Consider the following 14,903-nt stretch of genomic DNA (forward strand, 5'->3'; position numbering starts at 1 on the left):
AGATTAACATAACTCGTTCGACGGGGTAAAATTATAATGAATTATACAAGTTGGGATTTCCGAGTGTGACTATTGGCTGTATTAATGGGGCGGCCAAATTAACGGTCGGGCGTTTTCTCTAAGAAAAGATATGGGCGTTTCGCTGGGATAGAAAAAGTGGCCGTAATAACGAGGTGACTGTAAGGCAAGGTTCCACTGCAGTGTCTTCTTTTTTATATTTGTTTCAGCCTCTTCTATAACATGAGTCCCTGGGTACAAATTTAAGTCAGTCAGCTGATTAAATCTGGCATTGACATCAGCTATGTGTGGAGTTTGAGTTAAATGTTTCAAATGTAACGAGTTTCCTCTCAAATAAGTGGATATTTGAACAAATTGACACTGATTTCATACGTGTGGTGGTATTAGGACAAAACACTGTCAAAATAAAAGTAAACATTGTTTGAGTCGTGTCCACGATTTTGACAAAATGTCTAGCTATAATTACGAAATTTTACTTTTAAGAGGACGTTTATATTCCTTTCACCGGAAAAGGTTTATGATTCGCAATTCACGCTGTTAGGATGAAACTAGATAAACACTGAAAGCGGTGACGAAATTTTCCGGCAAGCGAAAAAAAAAAAGAGTTTCGGCGAGAACCCTGAATATGGTCAGAAATCACCACAAACCTCAAGAAACATGAAACGTTTACACAAGGTAACTTTCTGTTTGTTTGGCCGGGGACTAATTTAATGCGGTTTCCATTTTATTTTGATTTGATTATTTTGATTTATTGTTATTTTATTTTGATTCAGACGGCGTACTAAATTCTTTTTAAAATAATGGATGTGTTTAATTCGGTACATTAGAATCAGTTTGTCGAGCGCTTAAATCATATTAATGGCTTGTAAGAGAGCCTCTTGTAACCGTGAACGAGAAATCGTACAATTGTGGTACTAAAGCTCTCTAAAGTTTGCTTTCTGCAGTGCTTCACTCTGTCCATCAGTAAGGTTTAATGTAAGAGTGAAGCGGCGTTTGAACCGGCCCTAATCTGGAAAGTTGCTCTTGTCAATGAATTAATGGGTGTTATTAACTTGCCAAACGGTGTATCACAAACATAATGATATAAACGGCGACTGACTCTATTTTTTCCAGAAATGAAAAGCAAAAAAAAAAAAAGAGTAATTTTCAAAAAGTAGGATCTAATTTCTAAACATTAGTCACGCGTTACCTGAAGCTATAAAGAGGTAACTAAGGTTTGGTGACCATTGAATATTACAATCAATAGATTAGGTAAGATAAAACTAAGTAAATGGATTAGTCAATATAACTACATCCGAGATAAAAATTAACATCAGTCGGTAGATAAACATACGCAAGTGATTCCTTTAGCAGGTGGGAGAAAGCAGCTACAAAACACAGGGATATACAGATAAGGACATACCATTTTAAAGCTGTGACTTTGTTCATTGTAAGGGTATATGAAAAACTGCACCATTTTCTACGGAGCTCTGAATTGATGTTTTTGTAGGGGGAGGGAGTCTAAAGTGAATTTTCATAAGAAAAGAAATCACGCCACGGTATTTCGAAACTTTTAGCTTTTCTCAACGACGCTTGATTAGCGCCTATTCCTCGGTCTACCTCAACATAGACTCTATGGGCAGATTACTGCCGCGTGTACCTTTGTGGGGATTTGTCCGAGAAAAAGTCACGAACAATCTAGGCCAGTTTTTTCATAATACAGTAATACGTTAATATATACGTTAGCATATAGCCTTTTCGAAGTAGCTTAGTGATGTTACAATTAGTTAACTAAATTATTAACTAAAGAAAACACCCTATCACCAAAAACACTCGCGCTTTGTAACACGGGATTAAAACGTTGTAAACACTGATTTACTTGCAATATTTTCCAGTGACTTCCAGTAATTGTCAAGCTTATGATGTATTTTTACCACAGATCACGTGATCATTCTTACGTTTGAACTGCACACCGGGGATGATATCGCATTCGGAATTCATCTTACTCTACGTCATCCTCTTTTCTAAGGACACCGCTGACTCTAGTCGCTGCCTCACAAGTTTTTCAGATACAGATCATGTTCTAACTGGTCACGTGATGCGGACTCTTTATCACAAGACTTTTGAGAGCTGCACATTTTCCTGTGAACTGGAGCCGCAATGCTTCAGTGTCAACTACATTTCGTTCCACAAAACGTGTCAACTGAACGACGCAACCAAGGAATACTTTCCTGGTGACTTGGTGAAACAGAAGGGATCATTTTACATGGGTATGGTGATTCGCAGTTATAACCCTTGTACGAGCATGCGCTGTGAAAACGGAGGAACTTGTGTTCTCAGTCCTTCTCTAGAGTGCAAGTGTCTGAAAGGATTCAGTGGACCTCGCTGCGAAAGTTATGATCCTTGCGTGAGCATGCGCTGTGAAAACGGAGGAACGTGTATTAGCAGGCCTACTTTAAAGTGCAAGTGTTTTAATGGCTACACTGGTCTTCACTGTGACGGTAAAAACATCATTTTCGTTTAGCTTTCTTTAGCGTCTTTTTTGTTTTCTAATCAAATAATCAATATACTGAGAGGTGAGATTTAAGTCTTACAATATGCCAATGTAAACTACTGTTAGAATTTTAACTCCTGTCCTAAGATTAAGTAACTTGAGTGAAACGTTTTTTGTAGCCCATATATTACTAACTACTTATTAACCGAGAGTCGGGTCTTTACGGGAAAATCTCAAACCGAGATCTTGCCTTATTGAGGTCAATACGACAAAGTATTGCTCGGTCAATACGGCAAGGCGGAGGTTTGAGATTTATCCGTAAAGACCGACCGTTACGTGTTCGTAAAGAGATGAATTCAAGGTTAATAAGTTGTTTATTATATGACATCTTGTTTGTTTTTGCAGGCCGTAATCGGCCCGCGGGCACTATGGGAGAATAATGCCCTGGAATAGACCAATTTCAATATATTAAAATTCAGCCAAAAACAATAGACCTCAGCACGAGGCTCTGGGGAATAAACGCCACAAAATCTGACTGATGTCTATTGTTTTAGGCTGGATTTTAATATACCGAAATTGGGCTATTAGTCAATCAGAGGGCGCGTTATATGGCTGCAAACACAAGCCATATAATAAAAGGCTATCACCAGAATCAGAGCACCCCGAATTATAACAATGGTTTTTCTTTATAACAATACTATTTGTTTTAATCAGCTCTTCAGGCTCTTGGAATGGAAAGCGGGGCAATTCCTGATGGGAGTATAAAAGCTTCCTCTACAAAGACTGGTTACGATCCTTGGGACGGACGCCTAAATGGAAACTCCTGTTGGATGCCAACACAAAATAGCAATTCCGAGTACATTACGGTGAGGTTTGTAGCCCAGGTAACCGTTGTTGCCATAGCAACGCAAGGTGCCCCTATCGATAGCTGTTGGGTGAAGAGTTATATTATTCGATATGGTGTTCGACTTGCCATATCACAAGACCCCAAGGTAATCTACTTACAATCTTTGTAATCCTCTCTTAATCACATGTATTGGCAACAACAGCAACTATTCTAAGATGTTCTGAAAATTCGAAACAAACCAACCTCTCGTAGCAATGATAAGTGAATAAAGATGGTGAATTTTAAGCTCGGTAATGAAATGTGAAAGATTAATTGATCAACATGACACGAGCGTGGGACAAAGAAAAAATCTGAGTCTCGGACAGGAATCGAACCCATGACCTCGATAATGCTGATCCTAGCAGTATGCAAGACGCCTGTCACATATGAACTCAGTTAAATGACCTTGCTCTCCATGAGTTCTCGTAGCTCAGTGGATAGAGCGGAGCAGTCCCCTTCTGTGAAAAATTGCAGCTCATTGACGAGAGCCTCAAGGCTGTCATTAAGTAGTTGGGTGAGTCTAATTAATGGGCCGAAAATTTAGCGAGAATACACAGAAGGCAATGAAAGCTATAGAATGTATTTTGACCGTGAATGTCTGACTGGATAAAGACCAGCTCGTATTATGAAAGGACAAGTTACCGAATTACCTCAGCAAGGCAGCGGTCGAAAAGCAAGAATTTCGAAAAAAAAAAACCCAGTGATCAACTAACTGATGAAACGGTTAATGAACTGTTTCGCAAAATAACGTGATGATTTGTCCGTGTCTCGAAATCAATCTTTTGCCTCAATTAACGTTCGGCCTCTGCAAATTAATGATCTAGCCGCTGCTGACAATATATTTGCAGTATTTTTCTCAACTCCCTTTCCCGATATGTGTTCTTTCTTTTGTGTCCAGAAAAACAGAAACAAACTATTTTTATTTCTGATGCAGGTGTACCAAGCGAATTCAGACAAGGCCAGCATTGTCACAAACAAGTTCTCAAGTCCTCGCTCTGCCGAATGGATCAGTATCGCTCCAACAAGTTGGTCGTCTTGTATTGCGCTGAGACTAGAAGTGTACGGATACTAGTAGCTACAAACTGACGTTTCTTTATGGGTTTACTCATGACATCCTTGCTGACGTGTGTGAGCATGCGCATGTCTACTTTGTTATCTCTCATAAGCTTACTCGACCACTTTTGGAACTGCAAACGGAGTGTTCAGAAAAAAATCGTTACGATGCCTGAAATATCAGTCCTATCGTTCTGAGTAACGGAAAAGACAGTAATGATTGCCTAAGACGAGGTTTACTCTATAAGTTATAGAAAAATGAAACACCAGCTACCGTTAAATGCCGTCTGTACGTAAGCCCTGGGCTTATCTAACCTCGTGAAGGCTTAGACGAAAGTGACCCTGATTAATCGTTCAATCTCTTGTACATTCCTATTTATATGGCCAGGGAAATTTTATAAAGCGGAACCTCCCGTAAGCGACCACCTAAAATGTCAAGCCTTGCCGGTGGTTGCTTACCAGAGCTTAGATCATATCGGGTCAAACTTTTGCCTCATTAGCATTATGGTAACTGCAGAGACTTACCCCCTGCTTTAAAAGTTTTATTCTTGTGAAAAGTCAATTTTGAGAAAAAATCCGGTACTTCCCGTTGAGAAATTTCCGTCTCTTGTACTATCCTAGCCTGCGAACGCAGATGTATTTCGGCTGTCGCTAGTCTCCGCCGAAAATAACGTCTGCGAACCCGAGCTAGGAAACGATTTCTGTGACGTAGGAATTTTAGGCCAATCACTGTTTAGCTCAAGTAGCCCCAGAACCACTGCGCGAGGTATTCGCTGCGAGGAACACTCGAGTTTCATTCTATCATGGAATCTGATTGGCCGAAGAGAAACAAAAGTCATTACGTCGTAGAAATCGTTTCCTGGCTCGGGTTCGCAGACATTATTTTCGGCAGAGACAAGCGACAGCCGAAAATACGTCTGCGTTCGCAGGCTAGTACTATCCAGGAATGTATGCGATAATGTTGCAACACCTGATTATCCAATTTCTGCTCTATATGGTCTATTACGAGAGGCTAAAAACAAGAGACAAATTCAAACTTTTAGCTGTAAAAGTGGTCGCGGTCGCTTACAAGAGGTTCCAAATGCTGTGATTTGCTTCGGAAACTTTTGTTATTTTGGAAAACTGGTCGCTGAGGAGAGGTGGTCGCAACCGAATGGCAGGTGGACCAACTACCAAGGGTCATAATATAAGCAGCATTTTGTGGAGTGATCTTGGCTAGTCTGTCAAACCTTTCAGAAAACACTGTTATATGTAACAGTAAACTAAAACCTCAATAAAAACCTCAAAAAATTAACTAGGTCAAGTAAATGGTTAATGTTAAAATTTTCAAAAAATGTAGAAAGTCTGGCATAGGAATATGTTAGCTCCAGGTTTGCTCCACGGCTTCCCTAGATTGTATAGTGACCGAAATCATGCGAAACATAAGTTCTATAGCGCAATGCATTGGTGGCATTCTTTTCCAGTTACTTTTAAACATAATTTCCCCACAAGAAAGAAAAATCAATTTCACTTGTTTCTGACTGAGCCCAGGAAGAGGTAAACTAAATGTTTTGGGGTCAATGTTGATAATGTAATGAGTGTTCCCTTTTGGAGCGAATCGGCCGTTGCTTCTTCTAGGCTAAAAAATATATACATAGCACGCGTAATCAAAGTAAACATTGCTCGTGCTCACCCCAGTTTTCACGTAGTCAAAATAAGGATCAGGAAAACACTAACTCTTACGGGAACGCCTTGTAAGAGGGCTTGAGTTGTATCCGAAAACCTGTCTAACTTGCTTTTATGACCATGTCAGTGTTATTCCGCAATGGATGATTCTATTTCTTTTGTACGGTCCTAATATTTTCAATATATATGCAAGTGAAAAATATTAAGAGTCAGTGGCAAACCTTTTTCCATAGAACTTATGACATCTCCTGACTACACTTTTTCCATTTTTAAATATATGCAAGGCGTTTGAATCAATACACTACCACCTAACGGTTTACATTGTTGCTATGGTAACCTTTTGCGTCACAAAAATGACAAAAACTTGTTCACCAACGATTGGATTGAAGGAATCTACCAAGAATAATAATGATTCCAAATTTGAACTTATAAGTTCAAATTTTGAATCAAAGGTAAAAACGAGGATGGTTTGACGATTCTTCACCACTCACCTCTCGGCTTTTTCCGTGGATTTGCTTATCGCGCAATAAAATGTGATGGGAAAAAAAGAGGATTGTAGCCTAATTAACATCTTCAAAAGTTATGTAGATGTTTGTTTTGTACTGTGAGACATTATATGCAGAGCTTGAAAACCGAAAAAGCAAGTCTATGAGTAATTGGTCATGGACTTTTTAAAAGATCATATTGACAAAAAATGATGCCATATGCATCTGCTGCGGTGTTTTTTCAGTACTTTTATTTTTTATGTAATTTTTATTTATTATATAGACAAAAGGTTTTTACTGAAAAATACAACACCTGAAAAATTCATACGAAACTACATTCTGGACCCAATAGGCGTCAATTGACGGCTGGGACCCAATAGGCGTCAATTGACGGCTGATCGTGCAAAACGTCCGTTACGGTGGCTTGAAGATATGAGTCGTATCTTTTCGTGTTTAAAACAATATTTGGTTCGTTCGCTGGGCTCGGTCTGGGTACAATATTGTTTATACCTCTCCAGCTGATAAAATTTCATATCTTTGCACCACCGTGTGATAATGCTCTGTCTAATGCAGTTTCGATATGCCAACGTCGCTAATAAATTTTGAGGATGTAGACATCAAGGTCGAACGGCATAGACTGAAATTAAAGAATTCTTGTGTGAAAAGGATCGTTTTCGAAACTTTAGCTCTAAAAACCATCAATTATCTCCTCAAAATTAAAAACCGCACCTTCAAGGTGTTGAATTTTTCCTTGAAGAAAAATTGATTTGTGTTTGCCCAGACAGATGGTAATCAACACAGACAGGCGAACTAAGGATGTGGAAAGCATCATTCAGATAATTTTTAAAACAATGTTTCTTTAAAATATTAAAATAAAACCGTGTATTAGAAAACAAGGAAAGCATACTGTACTTTTCACGTAATTCAAGCTTTTTTTCTTACATACCGCACAGTGCAGCGCACTTTATACAACAACAGTCCGGCACACTTTGCTAATTAGGCCTGCCGCACATTGTAACAGTGTCTTATCTTAGTTGTTTCAAGTACAACAGTGAAGCTTTCTAAGTTTCACATATTTGCCTTTTGCCTCTGTTTCGAAACGAGTCCTCGTGCAAATCTTTTCTTACGAATAATTTGCATGAAAATGAACTTACAGATAAGACGCAATTTCATAAGGATGAATACTCGTTTTGACACTGAGGCAATAGAGAGCAACTCGGAAATTAAATGGCCTATTGTAATACGCCTTGGCGTAACCTTGAAATGTACACTGAATGTTCGGCAGATTTTAATTTTTTATCTATACCTTAAGATCCGTGTCACATATAATACAATGTAAATGGTAGTAACATGTAGAACATAGAAATTTCCCAACTTGACGACTTCACCAAATTCTCAGAGAAATTACTCTCCGCGCGCACATGCTCCCCTATAAGTTGGTGTCCTCGATAAAAGTTAAGCCTACTACATCGTTTTCCTCCAGATCATGTAATAATCACTAGTATCATGCACTTGAAAACACGCCAGAGATGTTACCGTATTTGGAATTCATCTTACCCTTCATCAGCCTTTTCCCTAAGAACACTGCTGGCTCCAACAGTTGCCGCACCAGTTTTTCAGATACAGATCACGCTCTCACTGGTCGCGTAATGCAGACTCTCAATCACAAGTCTTTTGAGAGCTGCACATTATTCCTGTGAACTGGAGCCGCAATGCTTCAGTGTCAACTACATTTCATTGCACAAAACTTGTCGACTGAACGACGCAACCAAGGAATACTTTCCTGGTGAATTGGTGACACAGAAGGGAGCATTTTACATAGGTATGGTAATTCGCAGTTATAACCCTTGTGCGAGCATGCGCTGTGAGAACGGAGACACGTGTGTCAGCAGTCTTCGCTTGAAGTGCAAGTCCCTTAAGGGATCCAGTGACGTTAAGAGAATTTCTACATATGGCGTTTTTTCCTTGTAACCTCAGTAATTTGAACATGAAGCGCAGTTCAAAGCCAAAACTGAAGATATCGCTTAAATAGGATGGCCGTCTCGAATCCTCTGGTTTAACAGAGAATTAACGAGGCGCAAAGTTTTGCCCAATGTCGAAATGTCTCGCCAAAATTTTTGAAATGTGAAAACTTGCGGACACACAAGGTTTTGTGATGTTGGCGGACACCAACATACCAACGTGATTATCAAGTCGGTAGATCACTCGATCTCTCGTTAAGGTGTAAGTAACATGAATTCTTAAAATTTTATTTCTGTGTGGCATATTACAGTTACCACATAGAGGATGTTGTTCCATGATCTCTGAGAAAATAATGCGCTTGAAGTCTAAAAAAACTGCTGTTGAACGCACGAGCGGAACGCGAGTGAGTTAAGCATTTTTTTTTTTAGTCTCAGAAGTGCATTATTTTCCGGCGTAGAAAACATAGGAACACCATCTTCTATTTGGTTTAGAATTAAGCATGAAAAAGTGAAAATAATTAAATCTGAGAAGGGGCGGGACATACGTTCTCTATAATTGCCATCGCTCAGCTCCGATAGCGGGCCGACAACAGCTATATTCTAAGGAGCTGTCTTCAACAGAACAATGCATTGTTTGTAACAATAGTTTTTAGCTGTAAGGTCTCTAGGAATCGAGAATGATGTAATTCCCGATGGACGCATACGGGCTTCCTCCGAAAAGACTGGTTATGACGCATGGAAAGGACGATTAAACGGAAACTCCTGTTGTATGCCATTAAAAAATAAAGCTACACTGTACATAAGGATTGCTTTTGTAACCAAGGTTACCATTGTTGCCATAGCTACGCAAGGTGCCCCTGATACCTTCTGCTGGGTGAAGAGTTACTACATACATTGGGGGTCCTATGTACCGTCTGGGGTGGTTATGGAAGCTGAACCCAAGGTAAAGTAGACATCATTCTTTTTTTATTCTTTGTCTTGATTTTACTCTTTATATTTACGTTTCGGTTTAGTTTTTTTTGAACATCGATAACAAAACATTGGAACCTTGCTTATCAGAAAAGTGATTTTATTTATATGTGCTATGCAGCCCAATCGATTGTGTACTGTCAGACTCTGTGATAGACCTTGCCGATAGTCCAAAGAACGATGGCCCTGAGTCCAGGTTAAAGTGGACAAAAATTCAGCAAACGTATGAAAATGTTCACCCCAACCTCGCTCTGCAGGCACTGAAGTGGAATTCGGGAAAGGTCTGTTGAATTTCTCTCTCCACTCTAGGCCCCCTTTTTTCAAAGTAGGCCGGATTACGGTTGGTCCAGAAGTTTTTAGATCATAGGCTCTTGGTCAGCGTAAATTTTGATTTCAGTTTTACACCTTGTAAGTGGGATTATCTGATTATGTTTTCTGTACTCCAGTTTCGATGTCTTTTAAACCCCCCTTTTAATTCTGATACTTGCTGGGGTGTATAAAGAGCAAACGTTACAGAGAAAGACCCTGACTGGAAATTCTACCTTAAAAAAGAAAAGAAGAGAAAAGAAAAGAAACAGAACTTTATTTGTTCCTTTTCACACAGGTGTATCAGGCGAATTCATACCAGACCATTATTGTCACAAACGTTTTGCCAAATCCACCACAAAACGTCGACTTCATTCTTATCTATCCGTCAAGCTGGATTCGTGTATTGCAATGAGACTCGAAGTGTACGGATACTAATAGATCTAATAAATCTACTTTGTTATTTTTTGCCACTTTGGGACGTCTGCAAGCGTTGTAAACATGATGAGAAAAACATTTTACAATAATCTTACTGTAGTATTGTGCAGTCATTTGATCTAGTAGACTTACCTGTAAATAATCTATAACAGCATAATAAAGCCTCATTTCTTGTTAACATAATTGCTGTGATCTGTTTAGATCAGCAATATACAACATAGATGTAATTTTAAAATTTTCTAGATACCCGACTAGCGGTTTAAGTTCTTGGAAACGTTGTTTAAATTAACCGTTTCCCAACATAAAAATCATACAGCGATCCTTGTTGATGTGGAGTTAAACAATTTTTCATCCTGGTAAAGTGTCTTAATTTGAGAGTCTTAATCGCTAGGTCCGCCAACAATTCACCTTGTTCATTTTATTTCTTGAGTCAGTAATCAAATAGTTCTTCTTCCGTGGAATTTCTTACTCTTTACTCTTTACTCTTTACTCTTTACTCTTTACTCTTTACTCTTTACTCTTTACTCTTTACTCTTTACTCTTTACTCTTTACTCTTTACTCTTTACTCTTTACTCTTTACTCTTTACTCTTTACTCTTTACTCTTTACTCTTTACTCTTTACTCTTTACTCTTTACTCTTTACTCTTTACTCTTTACTCTTTACTCTTTACTCTTTACTCTTTACTCTTTACTCTTTACTCTTTACTCTTTACTCTTTACTCTTTACTCTTTACTCTTTACTCTTTACTCTTTACTCTTTACTCTTTACTCTTTACTCTTTACTCTTTACTCTTTACTCTTTACTCTTTACTCTTTACTCTTTACTCTTTACTCTTTACTCTTTACTCTTTACTCTTTACTCTTTACTCTTTACTCTTTACTCTTTACTCTTTACTCTTTACTCTTTACTCTTTACTCTTTACTCTTTACTCTTTACTCTTTACTCTTTACTCTTTACTCTTTACTCTTTACTCTTTACTCTTTACTCTTTACTCTTTACTCTTTACTCTTTACTCTTTACTCTTTACTCTTTACTCTTTACTCTTTACTCTTTACTCTTTACTCTTTACTCTTTACTCTTTACTCTTTACTCTTTACTCTTTACTCTTTACTCTTTACTCTTTACTCTTTACTCTTTACTCTTTACTCTTTACTCTTTACTCTTTACTCTTTACTCTTTACTCTTTACTCTTTACTCTTTACTCTTTACTCTTTACTCTTTACTCTTTACTCTTTACTCTTTACTCTTTACTCTTTACTCTTTACTCTTTACTCTTTACTCTTTACTCTTTACTCTTTACTCTTTACTCTTTACTCTTTACTCTTTACTCTTTACTCTTTACTCTTTACTCTTTACTCTTTACTCTTTACTCTTTACTCTTTACTCTTTACTCTTTACTCTTTACTCTTTACTCTTTACTCTTTACTCTTTACTCTTTACTCTTTACTCTTTACTCTTTACTCTTTACTCTTTACTCTTTACTCTTTACTCTTTACTCTTTACTCTTTACTCTTTACTCTTTACTCTTTACTCTTTACTCTTTACTCTTTACTCTTTACTCTTTACTCTTTACTCTTTACTCTTTACTCTTTACTCTTTACTCTTTACTCTTTACTCTTTACTCTTTACTCTTTACTCTTTACTCTTTACTCTTTACTCTTTACTCTTTACTCTTTACTCTTTACTCTTTACTCTTTACTCTTTACTCTTTACTCTTTACTCTTTACTCTTTACTCTTTACTCTTTACTCTTTACTCTTTACTCTTTACTCTTTACTCTTTACTCTTTACTCTTTACTCTTTACTCTTTACTCTTTACTCTTTACTCTTTACTCTTTACTCTTTACTCTTTACTCTTTACTCTTTACTCTTTACTCTTTACTCTTTACTCTTTACTCTTTACTCTTTACTCTTTACTCTTTACTCTTTACTCTTTACTCTTTACTCTTTACTCTTTACTCTTTACTCTTTACTCTTTACTCTTTACTCTTTACTCTTTACTCTTTACTCTTTACTCTTTACTCTTTACTCTTTACTCTTTACTCTTTACTCTTTACTCTTTACTCTTTACTCTTTACTCTTTACTCTTTACTCTTTACTCTTTACTCTTTACTCTTTACTCTTTACTCTTTACTCTTTACTCTTTACTCTTTACTCTTTACTCTTTACTCTTTACTCTTTACTCTTTACTCTTTACTCTTTACTCTTTACTCTTTACTCTTTACTCTTTACTCTTTACTCTTTACTCTTTACTCTTTACTCTTTACTCTTTACTCTTTACTCTTTACTCTTTACTCTTTACTCTTTACTCTTTACTCTTTACTCTTTACTCTTTACTCTTTACTCTTTACTCTTTACTCTTTACTCTTTACTCTTTACTCTTTACTCTTTACTCTTTACTCTTTACTCTTTACTCTTTACTCTTTACTCTTTACTCTTTACTCTTTACTCTTTACTCTTTACTCTTTACTCTTTACTCTTTACTCTTTACTCTTTACTCTTTACTCTTTACTCTTTACTCTTTACTCTTTACTCTTTACTCTTTACTCTTTACTCTTTACTCTTTACTCTTTACTCTTTACTCTTTACTCTTTACTCTTTACTCTTTACTCTTTACTCTTTACTCTTTACTCTTTACTCTTTACTCTTTACTCTTTACTCTTTACTCGGGAGAAGATGACATCTGCAGCTTCAATCACCCATCAACTTACTGACCTTTCCCAACAGGTCTTAACTTACCTGATCAACCGATTAGCGGTGCTGCCCCTGGGCTACTGCTACGGCAATCCTACCCAATCAAGGAAGAGATGAGGTAGGCACAAAAGGAGAGATTTACATTGCTCCAGAATAAATATTTTTATTAATACGAGTTGGTTTCGTTTCTCTCCTTCGTGATGGACTTGATTTATTTTTCACGTATCGCTTTCAGTTGTTTGAATTATTGCTGTTTAAATAAACAGTTAATGGCCTCCAAATCACAGTTGTGAACGGCTTCAGAGATTGTGGAGGTTTATGAACAAACTCATCACGACTGTCACTTCTGTAGATTTGAACATTATCGATGGTTTCAACTTGTTTGTTTACTTTCCGTTTCATCTTTTCTTCAGACCAAATGATACTTTACATAATTATGCTACTACTTTTGTCAAGGTGCATTGTTGCATCATCATTTTATACGATATGTCCTATGCCGTAATTATGGTGATTGTATTGGAGGTGTAAGTTTTTCTTTTTTGACAAAAGGAAACCTGCAATGTGATAACGAACTTTGAACTGGATCGTTATTAAAAAGTTTGGAATTTTCGGTCCTCCGGCCTGCTAGCGAAAAGCGTTATCTTTTACGGCATTTTTATTGTTACATTTTTAATAAGATAACGCAGTGGTTTCGAATTATCTCTCGCTCTTTCTAAAGCCCTGGAAACTTTTCGGGTCTGCAAAGCCATTTTTAGTTAATTTGTATCTAAAAACAGAAAGGTGTATACGCCTGAAACTTCTTGTATGAAGGGAACTTCTGGCCATATTCGTCATCGTCGGCAGCCGTTCGTCTCGGGAGACGATGGTACGTGTAGCGCTATGTCGATGCGGAGCATCGTCTCGAGTGGCTATAGAGTCCCACTCTGGAGTGGCAGCCTCTGGCCATATTAAGAATACGTAATTAAAACAGCTCTGTAATCATAAGGTTTGAGATTTCGCTACGGCTTTCCGGGTGCGGAAACTTTTCGGGACCCTCAAGAAACGGGCCCATGCCGGGATCATTTGTGGTCCCGAGAATATTTGCGGGCCTGTATAGAGCAGCTCCAAATTTTAACTCGAAAAATATTACAACAAAAGAATGAAAGTACAAGAAATGTAAAATTTTAAAAATCCGGAATCTCACTAAAACAGAAATTTAAGTTTTTATTTTTTCTAAAAACGATAACAACAATAACACTTATGTCACTGATCATCTCTCAGTAGGTACAGCGTCCTTTGCAGACCGATTTAAACTTACTTTTACAACGCATTTCGGCGTCAGGTGCTTTTGTGTCAAAGAATTGTAGCTACTCCGTTTTGTAGCCTTCAAGCCCGGGTTTGAATCCGCCTGGTTGTTACTTATAATTTTTTTTTTATAAATATGTTTATTAATACGAGTTGGTTTCGTTTCTCTCCTTCGTGACTGACTTGATTTATTATTCACGTATCGCTTTCACTTGTTTGAATTATTGCTGTTTAGGTAAACACTTAATGGCCTCCAAATCACAGTTGTGAACGGCTTTAGAGATGGTGGAGGTTTATAGGTAAACTCATCATGACTGTCATTTTTGTAGATTTGAACATTATCGGTGGTTTTAACTTGTTTGTTTACTTTACGTTTCATCTTTTTTTCAGACCAAATGATACTTTGCATAATTATGCCACTACTTTTGTCAAGGTGTTCTATTTGCAACATTTGTTTGTTTATCTACAGTGTCCTCAACTAGCACAACAGTGCTAAATAAATTTGACACTTTAATAAAATAATCATTATTATGATGATGATGATGGTTATTATTATTAGTATTAGTAAATACCACACAAGTGAATAGTGCTTTTCGCGCGCTCTCATTGGTTAACTCGGGGGTGATTAGCAAGTACTATTCACCTCCGAGCAGCCGGGCGCGAGAGATTT

General features: G+C 37.4%; 1 protein-coding gene and 1 pseudogene across 2 annotated transcripts; both read left to right on the forward strand.

Moving 5' to 3' along the window:
• Positions 1–109: 109 nt before the first annotated feature.
• On the forward strand, positions 110–5,724 carry LOC110040450 (lactadherin-like). Of its 2 annotated transcripts, XM_089293867.1 has the most exons (4): positions 110–693; positions 1,937–2,498; positions 3,206–3,483; positions 4,312–5,724. In XM_089293867.1, exons 2-4 carry the CDS (start codon positions 1,976–1,978, stop codon positions 4,447–4,449), a joined length of 939 nt encoding a protein of 312 aa, XP_089149993.1. In that variant the 5' UTR covers positions 110–693; positions 1,937–1,975; the 3' UTR covers positions 4,450–5,724. The 2 variants fall into 2 exon arrangements, with proteins under 2 accessions (XP_089149993.1, XP_089149994.1); XM_089293868.1 differs by lacking the exon at positions 110–693 and having other exon boundaries at positions 3,206–3,357.
• Positions 5,725–8,096: 2,372 nt separating this feature from the next.
• LOC149108539 (neuropilin-1-like) lies at positions 8,097–10,254 on the forward strand (annotated as a pseudogene).
• The last annotated feature ends 4,649 nt before the right edge of the window (positions 10,255–14,903 follow it).

Source organism: Orbicella faveolata, unplaced genomic scaffold (genome assembly GCF_042242905.1).
Source record: "Orbicella faveolata isolate gen_17 unplaced genomic scaffold, um_ofav_v1 contig_25, whole genome shotgun sequence".
NCBI classification, from domain to species: Eukaryota; Metazoa; Cnidaria; class Anthozoa; order Scleractinia; family Merulinidae; genus Orbicella; species Orbicella faveolata.

What these genes read in the sequence shown, in the direction of transcription:
- LOC110040450 (XM_089293867.1), top strand. Translation starts at nt 1,976, where the DNA reads ATGATATCGCATTCGGAATTCATCTTACTCTACGTCATCCTCTTTTCT. An exon ending in CACTGGTCTTCACTGTGACG is followed by an intron (nt 2,499 to 3,205) that starts GTAAAAACATCA and finishes TGTTTTAATCAG; the next exon opens with CTCTTCAGGCTCTTGGAATG. An exon ending in CCATATCACAAGACCCCAAG is followed by an intron (nt 3,484 to 4,311) that starts GTAATCTACTTA and finishes TTTCTGATGCAG; the next exon opens with GTGTACCAAGCGAATTCAGA.